General features: G+C 41.5%; 1 protein-coding gene across 6 annotated transcripts in view; it reads left to right on the top strand.

Annotated features, from left to right (window-relative positions):
• The window catches only part of LOC112216736 (stromal interaction molecule 1), a 98,843-nt gene that overhangs the window by 71,758 nt on the left and 9,281 nt on the right, over nucleotides 1–17,804 (top strand). For all 6 annotated transcript variants that reach the window (XR_006079197.1, XM_024376773.2, XM_024376774.2 and 3 more), the window contains exons 8-9: nucleotides 6,541–6,718; nucleotides 13,830–13,997. Coding sequence is in view for 5 of the 6 variants with exons in the window: in XM_024376773.2 (XP_024232541.1) it covers nucleotides 6,541–6,718; nucleotides 13,830–13,997 (346 nt within the window). In the remaining variant the exon portion in view is untranslated. The remainder of the gene's footprint in view (nucleotides 1–6,540; nucleotides 6,719–13,829; nucleotides 13,998–17,804) is intronic.

Raw genomic sequence — 17,804 nt, 5'->3', positions numbered from 1 at the left:
GGCTGAAGGACAACAAAGTCAAGGTATTGGAGTGGCCATCACAAAGCCCTGACCTCAATCCCATAGAACATTTGTGGGCAGAACTGAAAAAGCGTGTGCGAGCAAGGAGACCTACAAACCTTACTCAGTTACACCAGCTCTGTCAGGAGGAATAGGCCAAAATTCACCCAAGTTGTGGAAGGCTACCCAAAACATTTGACCCAAGTTAAACAATTTAAAGGCAATGCTACCAAATACTATTTGAGTGTATGTGAACTTCTGACCCACTGGGAATGTGATGAGTGAAATAAAAGCTGAAATAAATCATTCTCTCTACTATTATTTGGACATTTCACATATATTTCATATTTCACATTTCACATTTCACATATAAAGTGACCTAAAACAGGGAATTTTCACTTGGATTAAATGTCAGGAATTGTGAAAAACCGAGTTTAAATATATTCGGCTAAGGTGTTGGTAAACGTCCGACTTCAACTGCAGGTGAGTAAATTTGTTCTTGTACTTTTTGTAGTTTGTTGAATTCATAGGAGAGGGATTTGTTAGAAACGTTTTATCCAACTTGTTTTTTGTTTTACTGAGGATATTTTGAGACCGGTTTCCAGAACCCTTCTGGTGATCTCTTACGTAGTTTAACCAAGGGAAAGCATTGGTGAAATACAGAATTGAAAGATGGGAGAAAAGTCTGATAAGCAGACTCCACATCAGCCTGATTGTTAAAAATACCCTATGAAATCTTATAGAGGAGATACAGATGGATGGAGCATAAAGTATTCAACAAGTCAGAGGAACTGGTCAGTCTGTGGTCTTATAGATGAGATACAGAGGAACTGGTCAGTCTGTGGTCTTATAGATGAGGAGATATGGATGGAGCATAAAGTATTCAACAAGTCAGAGGAACTGGTCAGTCTGTGGTCTTATAGATGAGGAGATACAGATGAACTGGTCAGTCTGTGGTCTTATAGATGAGGAGATACAGATAGATGGAGTATAAACTATTCAACAAGTCAGATGAATGGGTCAGTCTGTGGTCTTATAGATGAGGAGATACAGAGGAACTGGTCAGTCTGGTCTTACAGATGAGGGGATACAGATGAACTGGTCAGTCTGTGGTCTTATAGATGAGGGGATACAGATGAACTGGTCAGTCTGGGGTCTTATAGATGAGGGGATACAGATGAACTGGTCAGTCTGGGGTCTTATAGAGGAGGAGATACAGATTAACTGGTCAGTCTGTGGTCTTATAGATGAGGAAATACAGATAGATGGAGTATAAAGTATTCAACAAGTCAGATGAACTGGTCAGTCTGGGGTCTTATAGATGAGGAGATACAGATGAACTGCTCAGTCTGTGGTCTTATAGATGAGGAGATACAGAGGAACTGGTCAGTCTGTGGTCTTATAGATGAGGGGATACAGATGAACTGGTCAGTCTGTGGTCTTATAGATGAGGAGATACAGATGAACTGGTCAGTCTGTGGTCTTATAGATGAGGGGATACAGATAGATGGAGTATAAAGTATTCAACAAGTCAGATGAATGGGTCAGTCTGTGGTCTTATAGATGAGGAGATACAGATGAACTGGTCAGTCTGTGGTCTTATAGATGAGGGGATACAGATGAACTGGTCAGTCTGTGGTCTTATAGATGAGGGCATACAGATGAACTGGTCAGTCTGTGGTGTTATAGATGAGGAGATACAGATAGATGGAGTATAAAGTATTCAACAAGTCAGAGGAACTGCTCAGTCTGTGGTCTTATAGATGAGGAGATACAGAGGAACTGGTCAGTCTGTGGTCTTATAGATGAGGAGATACAGATGAACTGGTCAGTCTGTGGTCTTATAGATGAGGAGATACAGATAGATGGAGTGTAAAGTATTCAACAAGTCGGATGAACTGGTCAGTCTGGGGTCTTATAGATGAGGAGATACAGATGAACTGCTCAGTCTGTGGTCTTATAGATGAGGAGATACAGAGGAACTGGTCAGTCTGTGGTCTTATAGATGAGGAGATACAGATGAACTGGTCAGTCTGTGGTCTTATAGATGAGGAGATACAGATAGATGGAGTGTAAAGTATTCAACAAGTCGGATGAATTGGTCAGTCTGTCCACTATAATGTGACGAAATGTCCAAAAGTTCCATAACAGTCAGTAGAAACATGTCAAACGATGTACTGAATCAATCTTTAGAATGTTGTTTACATATATCTTGAATAACATTCCAACCGGAGAATTAGAATGACTTCAGATGACCGGTGGAATGCAGGTCCTTCCCCTGTGAACGCACATTGGTGAAAGCATGGTCAACTCGTGGCAGTGGTGACTATTTCCTGTCTCATTCAACCCCCTTCACATTAGAGTCATCAGACAAAGTTCTATTGACTGTTGACATCTAGTGGAAGGCGTAGGAAGTGAAAACTTATCCATATCTCGCTGTAATTTCAATGAGAGCTTGGTTGAAAATCTGCCACCCCCAGAAAAAATACAAACAGGAAGTGGAATTTCTCAGGTTTTTGTTCTGTTCTGTTATACTCACAGACATAATTCAAACAGTTTTAGAAACTTCAGGGTGTTTTCTATCCAATATTAATAATAATATGCATATATTAGCAACTGAGACTGAGGAGCTGGCCGTTTACAATGGGCCCATTTTCATCCGAGCTACTCAATACTGCCCCTGCAGCCATAAAAAGTTAAAGACCATGTTATCAGAGTTGATATCCTTGGCTTCATTAATATCTAACGGGTTAAAGACCATGTTATCAGAGTTGATATCCTTGATCTCATTAATATCTAACGGGTTAAAGACCATGTTATCAGAGTTGATATCCTTGGCTTCATTTATGTCTAATGGGTTAAAGACCATGTTATCAGAGTTGATATCCTGCCTAACTAAGAGAGATACACTGTCGGAAGCATCCAGAGAATGGAACAGAAACATAGAAGTGCATGCCTCACATTTCCAATACAACCATACATTTGTGTTAGTTTTATCAATAGGGGTGCACTTTCTATGGAATGTACATTGACACAGTCCACAACACCACTGAAGACTTCAGAGGGTTATGACATTTAGAGCAAATCAGTTGACTTTAGCGGAGTCACTTGCCATAGGCCTACGAGAGGGGGGGGGGGGTGAACTACCAGCTGATCATACTTCAGGTGTGCAATGTTGCCTTTTTTTTATTCTTCAATTAGTCGTGGCAGCAGTTATTTTATTTTGAGGCGTACCTATTCCAAGAAGTCTTCATTGATGAAGATTTTGGTTCCCTTCAGGCTCTCCTGAGAATCTTCTCCTTGTCTTTGAACCTGAGCAGTTTCACCACTATAGCAAAGAAAGTGAAATTCTTATGCACCCTCTCCATTTTGAGTTGATCTGCCAGGAGTCTCTTGGCCTTGACTTCTGTGTTTCAGTCTTTACATCCTCAATTCCATCAATTAAAATGTTATTGTGCCTTGATTGTTTTTTTGGGGGGAAAAGTGCTTGTCAAGTGTTGTTTGGAAAATTGCGAAATCCTCAGACATGGTTTTGAATGCGGTCTGGCTGGTTACTCCACCTCCGACTGCGTAAATTCCAAACTGTGTTTAAATTCCATTACATCCTTAAACAGATCATCAACCCTTTTGTTGGTAGAATCCATAAAGAGTTGCAGGACGGACTGAAAGTTATTTTCCTGCAGATCTATTTGATATTTATAGAACTCTTTTTGTTGATCGAGCTGTTCATGGAGAGTAGTACTTAATACATATTCCTCTTCTGCATTGAGTTTTGGAGCATTTTCCTGTCTAGTATTACAAGCGTGTTGTGAGCTACAATGTGTTTGTGAACACAGCCCACACCCCACCTCCCAAAAAACAAGCTACGGAAGTGAAATGGCAAACACACACAAGCAACATTATGATAAACAGATAGAAAGCGGAGAACTTGCAGTATGCGGGGCAGTAAGCCAAAAACACTGGTCAAAGATGCAGTGGTCGGAGCATTCGCTTAATCACAGAATGAGCAGCATGAATGATGTTAGAGTACTTCTGGGTGAAGAGTAGTGTATTAATCCTCCTCTTGGAACTACCCATCCCGGATCCGGGAGAATTGTCATGAACTACACTAATTAGCATAGCGCAAAGGTCAAAAAATATGACTAGAAAATATTCATATTCATGAAATCACAAGTGAAATATAGTGAAACACAGCTTAGCCTTTTGTTAATCACCCTGTCATCTCAGTGTTTGAAATTATGCTTTACAGCCAAAGCAAGACAAGCGTTTGTGTAAGTTTATCGATAGCCTAGCATAGCATTATGTCCAGCTAGCAGCAGGAAGCTTGGTCACGAAAATCAGAAAAGCAATCGAATTAACCGTTTACCTTTGATGATCTTCAGATGTTTTCACTGACGAGACTCCCAGTTTAGACAGCAAATGTTCCTTTTGTTCCATAAAATTATTTTAATACCCAAAATACCTCCGTTTGTTGGTCACGTTATGTTGAAAAATCCACCGGAAATAGAGGTCACGACAACGCCGAAAAATTCAAAATTATATCCATAATATCGACAGAAACATGGCAAACGTTTTTTTATAATCAATCCTCAAGGTGTTTTTCAAATATCTATTCGATAATATATAAACCGGGACAATTGGCTTTTCAGTAGGAGCGAGAGGAAAAATGACTACCTCTGTCTTTTACGCAAGAATCACTCTGAGAGCCCTCAGCTGGCCACTTACGCAATGTAGTCGTTTATGCTCATTCTTCAACATAAAGGCGTGAAACTACGTCAAAAGGCTGTAGACACCTTAGGGAATACGTAGAAAAAGGAATCTGGTTGATATCCCTTTCAATGGCCAATAGGGGTGCATAGGAACACAACAGTTTCAAAATAAGAGGCACTTCCTGATTGGATTTTCCTCAGGGTTACGCCTGCAATATCAGTTCTGTTATACTCACAGACAATATTTTGACAGTTTTGGAAACTTTAGAATGTTTTCTATCCTAAGCTGTCAAATATATGCATATTCTAGCATCTGGTCCTGAGAAATAGGCGGTTTACTTTGGGAACGTTATTTTTCCAAAAATAAAAATAGTGCCCCCTAGTTTCAAGAGGATCCTCTCTCTATTTCACTCTTTCACTTTATCAAAGATTCTCTGTAATTAGTTACTCGTTTAAACTGAATAATCATGTAACTGTAATTAACTAGGAAGTTGGGGCACCAAGGAAAGTATTCAGATTACAAAGTTATAATTTCCCAATATAACCTTTCAGATATTTTCATATCTGATCAATGAATTAATGGTTAATGAATTATTTACTTTACCTCACGTTAGTCTCATTCCAAACGTCGTAAATTGTTGGTTATCTGCACGAACCCAGTTTTCACTATGAGTCATCCATACATCAATTGTCTTAAATCATTTATTTATTACTAACTAAGTAATTCACAGAAATGCTTAAACAAACAGTAAATATGGTTACATGAAATGATAGAATGTGGACTGACCCGGCATGGCGGCTTGTTTGACAAAAGGGGAGTGGGGGTTTTAACAAGAAGTCACTACAGAGGTAATTATAACAATTAAAATGCTAATCCTTTACACATAAACGCTCACTCATTCGGGAACAATTGCAATTGATCGCTGGTGAAAAGTCTTTCTTTTGAAGAATTGTCCGTCTCTCTCCCTCTCTCTCTCCTGTCTTGGTTAGAGGGGATAGTTCAAAGTGACATTCGTTATAGAATGGATGTTTCGGCGGTTGTCGTTCTTCGCGTTCAATGATACCGAATTCCTAGCTGCAGACTAGTAATCAATATCAAAGACTTGTTCTTATTCTGTCGGTATCGATATTCTAAGAGTTTAACCACGTGGTATGGTTAAAAAGATTCAGCAATGGTCTACACCTTTAGCCCTCTCGTAATTGCGGTAAGCTTGGTCTGCTGATAATTTCTCAAAGTTGGGTTTTATTCAGAATGGCAGAAGAGGGCTGTCACAAGATGTCTGACCCTAACTGGGCTCAGGGGCGGTCCTCTGATTTAGTTCAAATCAAAAGGGAATTGTATTTTTCTTCATTAAACAGTCCACAATCATATTACACCATTATACAAACAGTATCATCCTCACTCATTCATCTTATACAACAATTAGATGTAAACCTCATATCTGAGGCTATTATATAAACAGCATTATGGTAATGTGGCCTCACCGTCTCTCTTGAGCTTCCCAAGTTGTGCCAAACGGACCAGTTCGTAGCTGGATTCTTCGCCGATCTTTTACACTTTCTCTGGAACATGAAATTTGTTCGTACCTCAAGTTCTGTGAGGTGGTAGGATTTCCTTTGTCTCCGTGAAAAACTACTCTATAACTGTGTGTCCGTGAGGTCTTCTCAGGAATTTACGACCTCTGACCACAGCAGTCTGGTTGTAGAAGCAGAGAGCGGGGGATGGTGCTCGCTGTACTCAAAGAGGGCAACATCATGACACCTGCCACTATGTTCTTTTGCCCTCTCTTTCTCATCTCTCGCTCTCCCCCATCTCTCCTTCTCTCTGTAGGTTGCAGATCGCCCAGGAGGAGCATCGTAGTGTGGAGGTTGAGAAGGTAACGTTGGAGCAACGTCTGAGGGACGAGATCAATGAAGCCAAGCAAGAGGCCCAGAGACTCGGTAAGCTACGGGAGGGAACAGAGAACGAGTGGAGCAGGCAGAAATACGCTGAGGAAGAGCTGGATCAGGTACACACACTGCATACAAACATACAGTACACCTGTACATACACACACCTGTTTATACACATACACCTGTATACTGTACATACACATCATACACACATTAACACACACACACACAAATATATATGCCTGTATACAGTGCATTTGGAAAGTAGTCAGACCCTGTGACTTTTTCCACATTTTGTACATTAGACTTTTTCTAAAATGGATTAAATTGTTTTTTAATACACAATATACACACAATACCCCATAACGACAAAGCAAAAACAGGTTTTTTGAAATGTTTGCAAGTATATTAAAAACCCATATCACATTTACATAAGTATTCAGACGCTTTTCTCAGTACTTTGTTGAAGCGGTCCACCAAATCTATTAATTTTAAAATGTTGATTACTTCTACTTGCCTTTATTATTCACCTGATGAGAAGACATGTTTTTATACACATTTTTACCGACCGCCTTGATTCGATCTTTTGTAGCAAATGTGAAATTGTTTTTTTTACATTGGATTAAAGCAGAGACACAGAGCTACAAAATGGTATATCATAAACTACATTTAAGGAACAATGGGAAAGTAATTCTGCTTTGAAAGTTAATAAACTTGTAACCTCACTTTTGAGAAAATGTTCTTTGAATGATTTGGTACCTACTGGAGAGCCCTTTGTCTACACCCATTCAGCATCGTTCACACCCTCTTAAGCTTTAAGAGATCTGAGCATTCTGTCCTAACAACAACAGTCAAGCACCCAAGCTAACTGGCTAATGTCGGCTAGCTAGCTAGGTACTTCCAGACACGAATGAGAGAACAGCTCACTGACCATTTTACTCGCCCTAGCAGATATGGTTAGGCTGATTTCATGTTATCCAGAGCATTAGTGACTGCAACTGTGCTGCTGGCAACAATTTATGTTTTTTTTTGCCAACGTTTACTGACACCAGCCATATTCAACGGGTGTTGAGCATTTGTAAATTTGTCAGTTATTTTGCGCTCTGGCACACTCAGACGAGAGTGCCTAAGTACCAGCTACGTCTATCAACAGTTGTCGCAGTGACATTCTATTGAAATGGTTACTTGCATAATGGAGTATTTTCTTAAGACATGTAGCTAGCTAGCTATGGGGTGTGTTTGTGAATTCAATCTGGAGTGCACTCATAGTGAGCTCAGGGTGTTGGTAAATTCAGAGCGTTTTCAGATTGTCCTTTAATAAATTCAGAGCCCTTCGCTCTCTGAGCATTCAGAGCACACACTGGACGCTCTGGCCGAGGAGTTTTGATTTGAGCGTTCTGAACTCACAAAGGCCGTCAAGCACCCAAGCTAACTGTCTTACCAGCTACTCCCAGACACAAATGAGAGAACACCCCATTTTACTCCCCCTAGCAGAGCTGGTTAGGATGTTTTCATGTTATCCAGAGCGTTGGTGACTAACTGTGCTGCTGGCAACAGTTTAATTACACTTTGTTTGCCATATTCAACTGGTGTTGAGCGTTCGTAAATTCATCAGTTATTCTGCGCTCTGGCACATTCAGACAAGAGTGCTCTGAAATTGGAGTAGATAGCCAGAACGAATTTACGAACGCACCCGAGGTAAACAATGAATCATAATCCCAACTCATGAATCTGCAGGTAGATAACCAACCAGGTTCAATGTTAGCTAGCTTACATTAGGCTATAACTAGCAAAGCAAATGGCTCTCAGATACGAATAATAAGATCATATACATAACATTAGCTTGTGAGCCAGCCAGCTTTCGTTAGCTGGCTAGCTAACAGTACACATTAACTTGAAATTAAAATGTCTTTCTGTCAAAATTGGAAACGTGTAATATCTGAAAATGCAGCTAGCGAGACTATCTTACCCATAACGTTACATAATGGATGGACGCTTCTCCCTCCCTTCTCCCTGCCATGGTTGCCCTTAGTTTGAAGATGTAATCTGGAGACATGTGTTTTCTCCATCTCCTTAGCTATCAAACTGACCAGCTCAAATAGACACAAGCGTGCTATATGGCAGACCAATCCAAACTCCTCTTTTGTCATGTCCAGCCCACTCATTCTCTCAGCCAACAATGGCTAGCGGGAAGGTTGCTGGCTTTTTCTGTGGTTAAACCAACTTAGCTCGTAATTATATTTATTTATTTGTATTTACAGATGGCATACAAGTCTGTTATTAAGGCACACGAAAGTTCACATGTTCCAGTAGGTATTTCCTGCAAAAAATACATTTGGATAAACTTATTTTTATGTTCAAATGGCTCTCCTGTGAAGTAGTGACCAGCGACATATGCCTAGTTTCCTGAATCAAGTCATATATGATGGGGGTTTCTGGGTTGCCAATTTTTATTAATTTTTTTATTTTTATTTCACCTTTATTTAATCAGGTGGCCAAGTTGAGAACAAGTTCTCATTTACAATTGCGACCTGGCCAAGATAAAGCAAAGCAGTTCGACACATACAACAACACAGAGTTACACATGGAGTAAAACACACATACAGTCAATAATACAGTAGAAAAATAAGTCTATATACGATGTGAGCAAATGAGGTGAGATAAGGGAGGTAAAGGCAAAAAAAAGGCCATGTGGCGAAGTAAATACAATATAGCAAGTAAAACACTGGAATGGTAGATTTGCATTGGAAAAATGTGCAAAGTAGAAATAAAAATAATGGGGTGCAAAGGAGAAAAATAAATAAATAAATAAATATATACAGTAGGGGAAGAGGTAGTTGTTTAGGCTAAATTATAGATGGGCTATGTACAGGGGCAGTAATATGTGAGCTGCTCTGACAGCTGGTGCTGAAAGCTAGTGAGGGAGATAAGTGTTTCCAGTTTCAGAGATTTTTGTAGTTCGTTCCAGTCATTGGCAGCAAAGAACTGGAAGGAGAGGCGGCCAAAGGAAGAATTGGTTTTGGAGTTGACCAGAGAGATATACCTGCTGGAGCGTGTGCTACAGGTGGGTGCTGCTATGGTGACCAGCGAGCTGAGATAAGGGGGGACTTTACCTAGCAGGGTCTTGTTGATGATCTGGAGCCAGTGAGTTTGGTGACGAGTATGAAGCGAGGGCCAGCCAACGGGAGCGTACAGGTCGCAGTGGTGGGTAGTATATGGGGCTTTGGTGACAAAACAGATGGCACTGTGATAGACTGCATCCAATTAATTGAGTAGGGTATTGGAGGCTATTTTGTTAATGACATCGCAGAAGTCGAGGATCGGTAGGATGGTCAGTTTTACGAGGGTATGTTTGGTAGCATGAGTGAAGGATGCTTTGTTTTGCGAAATAGGAAGCCAATTTTAGATTTAACTTTGGATTGGAGATGTTTGATGTGAGTGTGGAAGGAGAGTTTACGGTCTAACCAGACACTTAGGTATTTGTAGTTGTCCACATATTCTAAGTCAGAACCGTCCAGAGTAGTGATGCTGGACAGGAGGGCAGGTGAAGGCAGCGATCGGTTGAAGAGCATGCATTTAGTTTTACTTGTATTTAAGAGCAGTTGGAGGCCACGGAAGGAGAGTTGTATGGCATTGAAGCTCGTCTGCAGGTTTGTTAACACAGTGTCCAAAGAAGGGCCAGAAGTATACAGAATGGTGTCGTCTCACCAGCAGCAAGAGCGACATCATTGATGTATACAGAGAAGAGAGTCGGCCCAAGAATTGAACCCTGTGACACTCCCATAGAGACTGCCAGAGGCCCGGACAACAGGCCCTCCGATTTGACATACTGAACTCTATCAGAGAAGTAGTTGGTGACCCAGGCGAGGCAATCATTTGAGAAACCAAAGCTATCGAGTCTGCCGATGAGGATGTGGTGATTGACAGAGTCGAAAGCCTTGGCCACGTCAATTAATACGGCTGCACAGTATTGTTTCTTATCGATGGCGGTTAAGATATCGTTTAGGACCTTGAGCGTGGCTGAGGTGCACCCATGACCAGCTCTGAAACCAGATTGCATAGCGGAGAAGGTGCAGTGGGATTCGAAATGGTCGGTAATCTGTTTGTTGACTTGGCTTTCGAAGACCTTAGAAAGGCAGGGTAGGATAGATATAGATCTGTAGCAGTTTGTGTGTATAGTGTCCCCCGCTTTGAAGAGGGGGATGACCGCAGCTGATTTCCAATTTTTGGGTATCTCAGACAAATCAAATCAAATGTATTTGTATAGCCCTTCGTACATCAGCTGATATCTCAAAGTGCTGTACAGAAACCCAGCCTAAAACCCCAAACAGCAAGCAATACAGGTGTAGAAGCACGGTGGCTAGGAAAAACTCCCTAGAAAGGCCAAAACCTAGGAAGAAACCTAGAGAGGAACCAGGCTATGTGGGGTGGCCAGTCCTCTTCTGGCTGTGCCGGGTCGAGATTATAACAGAACATGGCCAAGATGTTCCAATGTTCATAAATGACCAGCATGGTCAAATAGTAATAAGGCAGAACAGTTGAAACTGGAGCAGCAGCACGGCCAGGTGGACTGGGGACAGCAAGGAGTCATCATGTCAGGTAGTCCTGAGGCATGGTCCTAGGGCTCAGGTCCTTCGATAGAGAGAAAGAAAGAGAGAAAGAGAGAGAGAATTAGAGAGTGCACACTTAAATTCACACAGGACACCGAATAGGACAGGAGAAGTACTCCAGATAAAACAAACTGACCCTAGCCCCCCGACACATAAACTACTGCAGCATAAATACTGGAGGCTGAGACAGGAGGGGTCAGGAGACACTGTGGCCCCATCCGAGGACACCCACGGACAGGGCCAAACAGGAAGGATATAACCCCACCCACTTTGCCAAAGCACAGCCCCCACACCACTAGAGGGATATCTTCAACCACCAACCAGACAACACGAAAGAGAGGTTGAACTGGCTCGTAATAGGGGTTGCAACAATTCCGGCATATCATTTTAGAAAGAAAGGGTCCAGATTGTCTAGCCCGGCTGATTTGTAGGGGACCAGATTTTGCAGCTCTTTCAGAACATCAGATGACTGGATTTGGGAGAAGGAGAAATGGGGAATGCTTGGGCGAGTTGCTGTGGGGGGTACAGTGCAGTTGACCGGGGTAAGGGGTAGCCAGTTGGAAAGCATGGCCAGCCGTAGAAAAATGCTTATTGAAATGTTCAATTATAGTGGATTTATCGGTGGTGACAGAGTTTCCTATCAGCTGGGAGAAGGTGTTCTTATTCTCCATGGACTTTACAGCTTGAAAGCCAAGGCTGCTTGAAAAGTGGTCTTCAAATTTGCAAGTTTACAAACCATAGGCAACCAATTTGAAGAAGACAATGCTCTCCAATCATTGACTGATCACTCCCAACCCATAGGAATTCCCACTCAGATGACTACTTTTAAATAGTGAAAGCCCTCAATGACAATGTCTATACCAAAATGAGTTATTTACATCTAGAGTCCTATTTATCTCTACGATTGACACTGAAACACATGTTATTTTGGCTGAATAAGGATAGGTAAACTGATTATTTAAACATCTAACAACCTAATAAAATGTTGCATAAGTAAATGTAATACTATCAATTTTAAGATTCATACAATCAACATTAAACATTTTTTAGAGAACAATAGAGATTATATTTCTCTCAATTAAATTTAAAAATGTTGAAGATCAGGCTAAAAAACTATTATTATTATTTTTTAAATTTGGTATGCAAAAACATTTAAAAAAATTAAAACAGTGACACTTGGACAGACATTGACACATTCAATACTGTCTTGCACACTCTTGCCTGCATCTAGCTGATCTAGGGTGTATTCGTTAGTACAACGGTTGCAAACAAGAGTTTCTATTGGAAAAATGCAGGTATGTTTATCCCAGTTTTGTTCCGTTTGCTTCCGTTTAAGAAATGTTTTTCAACAGAATCTGTGGAATGAATACACCCCTGAACATGCGTAAGCACAGTTCACTTTCATAGCAGCCACGTTGTATTCCTTCTCACATCTATGCGATCTCCTCCTCTCACCTTTTCCCTTCGTTTGTGGATTTCATTGCACAACACATCAGCTGTATGTGACCAGGCGAAAACACCTACACACAGCCTACATCGTTGTCACCATATTAGTTACGTAACGTAAGTAACGTCATAGTCAATATAGCTAATAGAAGTAGCGTGTTAGTAAACCCACTACAATCATGCAGTAACTTTACAGTGTATAGTCAATTAACAGTTTAGCAGTTACACCGGCGGGCCCCGGTGGCAATAAATTAGTAAAACCAAAAGCTTACCTTGACTTGGAAAAGTTCCAGTGTTGTGTTTGATAGCCAGCTAGCTAACATAGCATGTTTGAGTAGGGTAAACTAGCTAGCTGCATTTGCTAGCTAAGTAGATGGAAAAAATGTATACTCTCTCTCTCTCACTTATCCTTCATTTTTGAAGAAGTTCATTTGTTCAAAACTTTTCAACTATTGTATTTCTCACTCTTTGAGTCAACTATTCACCACATGTTATCCACTGCAGTGCTAGCTATCTGTAGCTTATGCTTTCAGTACTAGATTAATTCTCTGATCCATTGATTGGGTGGACAACATGTCATTTCATGCTGCAAGAGCTCTGATAGGTCGGATGACGTCCTCTGGAAGTTGTCATAATTACTGTGTAAGTCTATGGAAGGAGGTGAGAACCATGAGCCTCCTAGGTTTTGTATTGAAGTCAATGTACCCAGAGTAGGACGGAATCTAGCTGTCCTCCAGCTATACCATGGTGCTACCCTACAAAGTGCTGTTGGGATTACTGTAGACCTTCATTGCAAAACAATCTATTTTAATCAATTATTTGGTGCCGTGAATATATTTAGTATAGTTTTATCTAAAAAGGATATATATTTTTAAATGTTTTACAATTTAAATTTTTCTAAAAGTCACTGACGATGGTCCTCCCCTTCCTCCTCTGAGCAGCCTCCACTGACCTGCATACACAGCTCTACACACACCTACACACACACATACACTCATACACACACATAACATACATTCATGTGTGTATGTCTGTGAGCGTGCATGGGTGTGTATGTGTGTGTGTATACCTGTGTGTGTCCATCTGTTTGTTTATGTGTGCATGCACGTGTGCATACGTCTGTGTGTACGTATACCTGTGTATATACTTGTGTGTGTATGTGTGTATCCAGGTGCGTATGGCCCTGAAGAAGGCAGAGCGGGAGCTGGAGTCTCGGGCCTGCTGGTCTCCCCCTGATGCCCTTAAGACCTGGCTGCAGCTGACCCATGAGATAGAGGTCCAGTACTACAACATCAAGAAACAGAGCGCTGAGAAACAACTACTTCAGGCCAAAGAAGGGGTGAGACACACACATACATACAGAAATCAAATCATATCAAAACATTTTGGTCACATACACATATAGTGGCAAGAAAAAGTATATGAACCCTTTGCAATTACTTGGATTTCTGCATAAATTGGTCATACAATTTTATCTGATCTTCATCTAAGTCACAACAATAGACAAACACAGTGTGCTTAAACTAATAACATACACACATTATTGTATTTTTCTTGTCTATCGAATACAATTTAAGTATAGGTTGGAAAAACTATGTGATCCCCTAGGCTAATGACTCCTCCAAAAGCTAATTGGAGTCAGGAGTCAGCTAACCTGGAGTCCAATCAATGAGATGAGATTGGAGATGTTGGTTAGAGCTGCCTTGCCCTATAAAAAACACTCACAAAATTTGAGTTTGCTATTCACAAGAAGCATTGCCTGATGTGAACCATGCCTCAAACAAAAGAGATCTCATAAAACCTGAGATTAAGAATTGTTGATTTTCGTAAAGCTGGAAAGGGTTACAAAAGTACCTCTAAATGCCTTGATGTTCATCATTCCACAGTAAGACAAATTGTCTATAAATGGAGAAAGTTCAGCACTGTTGCTACTCTCCCTAGGAGTGGCCGTCCTGCAAAGATGACTGCAAGAGCACAGCGCAGAACGCTCAATGAGGTTAAGAAGAATCCTAGAGTGTCAGCTAGACTTACAGAAATCTCTGGAACATGCTAACATCTCTGTTGACTACTCTACGATACGTAAAACACTAAACAAGAATGGTGTTCATGGGAGGACACCACGGAAGAAGCCACTACTGTCCAAAAAAACATTGCTGAAGTTTGCAAAAGTGCACCTGGATGTTCCACAGCACTACTGGCAAAATATTCTGTGGACAGGTGAAATTACACTTGAGTTGTTTGGAAGGAACACACAACACTATGTGTGGAGAAAAAAAGTCTCAGCACACCAACATCAAAACCTCATCCCAGCTGTAAAGTATTGTGGAGGGAGCATCATGGTTTGGGGCTGCTTTGCTGCCTCAGGGCCTGGACAACTTGCTATCATCAACAGAAAAATTAATTCCCAAGTTTATCAAGACATTTTGCTGGAGAATATAGGCTATCTGTCCGCCAATTGAAGCTCAACAGAAGGTGGGTGAGCAGGATAACAACACAAAACACAGAAGTAAATCAACAACAGAATGGCTTCAACAGAAGAAAGTACGCCTTCTGGAGTGGCCCAGTCCTGACCTCAACCCGATTGAGATGCTGTGGCATGACCTCAAGAGAGCAGTTCACACCAGACATCCCAAGAATATTGCTGAACTGAAACAGTTTTGTAAAGAGGGATGGTCCAAAATTCCTCCTGACTGTTGTGCAGGTCTGATCCACAACTACAGAAAACATTTGGTTGAGGTTATTGCTGCCAAAGGAGGGTCAACCAGTTATTAAATCCACTTGCCCCACCCTGCACTGTGAATGTTTACACGGTGTGTTCAATAAAGACGTGAAAATGTATAATTGTTTGTGTTATTAGTTTAAAACTGTGTTTGTCTATTGTTGTGACCTAGATGAGAATCAGATCAAATTTCATGACCAATTTATGCAGAAATCCAGGTATTTCCAAAGGGTTGACATACTTTTTCTTGCCACTGTATTTTGCAGATGTTATTGCGGGTGTAGTGAAATGCTTGTGTTCCTAGCTCGAACAGTGCGGTAGTGTCTAACAATTCCCAACAATGCACACAAATCTAAAAGTAATGGAATTAAGAAATATATAAAAATTAGATTGAGCAATGTCGGAGTGGCATTGACTAAAATACAGTAGAATAGCATACAGTATATACATATGAGGTGAGTAGTATGTAAACATTATTAAAGTGACTAGTACATAATGTTGCTGCTACCGTCTCTTACCACCGAAAATAACTTCTGGACATCAGAAAAGTGATTACTCACCGCAGACTGGAAGAAACTTTTTCCTTTAACGAGTCCGACGAGAAGGATATCCTGCTTTCAATCGAACAGGCCCAGATCCACACCTTTTGTGTGAAGAAAAGACACTTGAAAAGGGGCCACAGATCGGGAGTCCTTCTGAAAATCCGGAGGCGAGCGAGTAAACTCCCACTGCCTTCCATTCTTCTCGCTAACGTGCAATCATTTTCAAATAAAATGGAGGACCTGAGATTAAGATTATCCTACCAATGTGACATTAAAAACTGTAACATCTTATGTTTCACCGAGACGTGGCTGAACGAAGATACAGACAATATAGAGCTAGCGGGATTTTCCATGCACCGGCAGAACAGAGACGCTACCTCTGGTAAGACGAGGGGGATGGGGGGTTGTCAATAACAGCTGGTGCGCGATGTCTAATATTAAAGAAGTCTCGAGGTATTGCTCGCCTGAGGTAGAGTACCTGTTAATAAGCTGTAGACCACACTATCTACCAAGAGAGTTCTCATCTATATCATTCGTAGCTATCTATTTACCACCACAAAACGAAGCTGGCACTAAGACCGCTCTCAACCAACCCTATAAGGCCATAAGCAAAGAAGAAAATGCTCACCCAGAAGTGGCGCTCCTAGTGGCCGGTGAACTTAAATCAGTTTTACCAAATTTTTACCAGCATGTCACATGTGCAACCAGGGAAGAAACAAATCCTAAACCAACTTTACTCCACACAAAGAGATGCATACAAAGCTCTCCCCCGTCCTCCATTTGGAAAATCTGACCATAATTCTATCCTCCTGATTTCTGCTTACAAACAGAAACTAAAGCAGGAAGTACCAGTGACTCGCTTAATACGGAAGTGGTCAGATGATGCGGATGCTACACTACAGGACTGTTTTGCTAGCACAGACTGGAATATGTTCCAGGATTCATCCAGTGGCATTGAGGAGTACACCACCTCAATCATCGGCTTCATCAATAAGTGCATCAATGCCCCCCCCCTAGTGACCGTACGTACATATCCCAAGCAGAATCCATGGATTACAAGCAACGTCAGCACCAAGCTAAAGGCTAGAGCTGCCACTTTCAAGCAGCAGGACCCTAATAAGGGCGCTCATAGAAATCCCGCTATGCCCTCAGACGAACCTTCAAACCAACAAAGCGTCAACACAGGATTAAGATTGAATCCTACTACACCGGCTCTGACGCCCATTGGATGTGGCAGGGCTTGAAAACTATTACGAACTACAAAGGGAAACCCAGACGTGAGCTGCCCAGTGACGTGAGCGTACCAGACGAGCTAAATGCATTTTATGCTCGCTTCAAGGTAAGCAACACTGATGCATGCACGAGAGCACCAGCTGTTCTGGGTGACTATGTGATAACACTCTCGGTAGCCGATGTGAACAAGACCTTTAAACAGGTCAACATTCACAAAGCCGCTGGGCCAGACGGATTACCAGGACGTGTACTCAAAGCATGCGCGGACCAACCGTCAAGTGTCTTCACTGACATTTTCATCCTCTCCCTGACCGAGTCTGTAATATCTACATGTTTCAAGCAGACCACCATAGTCCCTGTGCCCAAGGAAACGAAGGTTACCTGCCTAAATGATTACCGCCCATGGCACTCACGTTGGTAGCCATGAAGTGTTTTGAAAGGCTGGTCATGGCACACATCAACAGCATCCTCCTGGACACCCTAGACCCACTCCAATTCACATACCGCCCCAACAGATTCCCAGATGACTCAATCTCAATCGCGCTCCACACTCCCCTTTCTCACCTGGACAAAATAAACACCTATGTGAGAATGCTGTTAATTGACTACAGCTCAACGTTCAACACCATAATGCCCACGAATCGCATCACTA

This window comes from Oncorhynchus tshawytscha, linkage group LG17, assembly GCF_018296145.1.
Source record: "Oncorhynchus tshawytscha isolate Ot180627B linkage group LG17, Otsh_v2.0, whole genome shotgun sequence".
Taxonomy (NCBI): Eukaryota; Metazoa; Chordata; class Actinopteri; order Salmoniformes; family Salmonidae; genus Oncorhynchus; species Oncorhynchus tshawytscha.
This window is presented reverse-complemented; position numbering and strand designations above follow the sequence as displayed.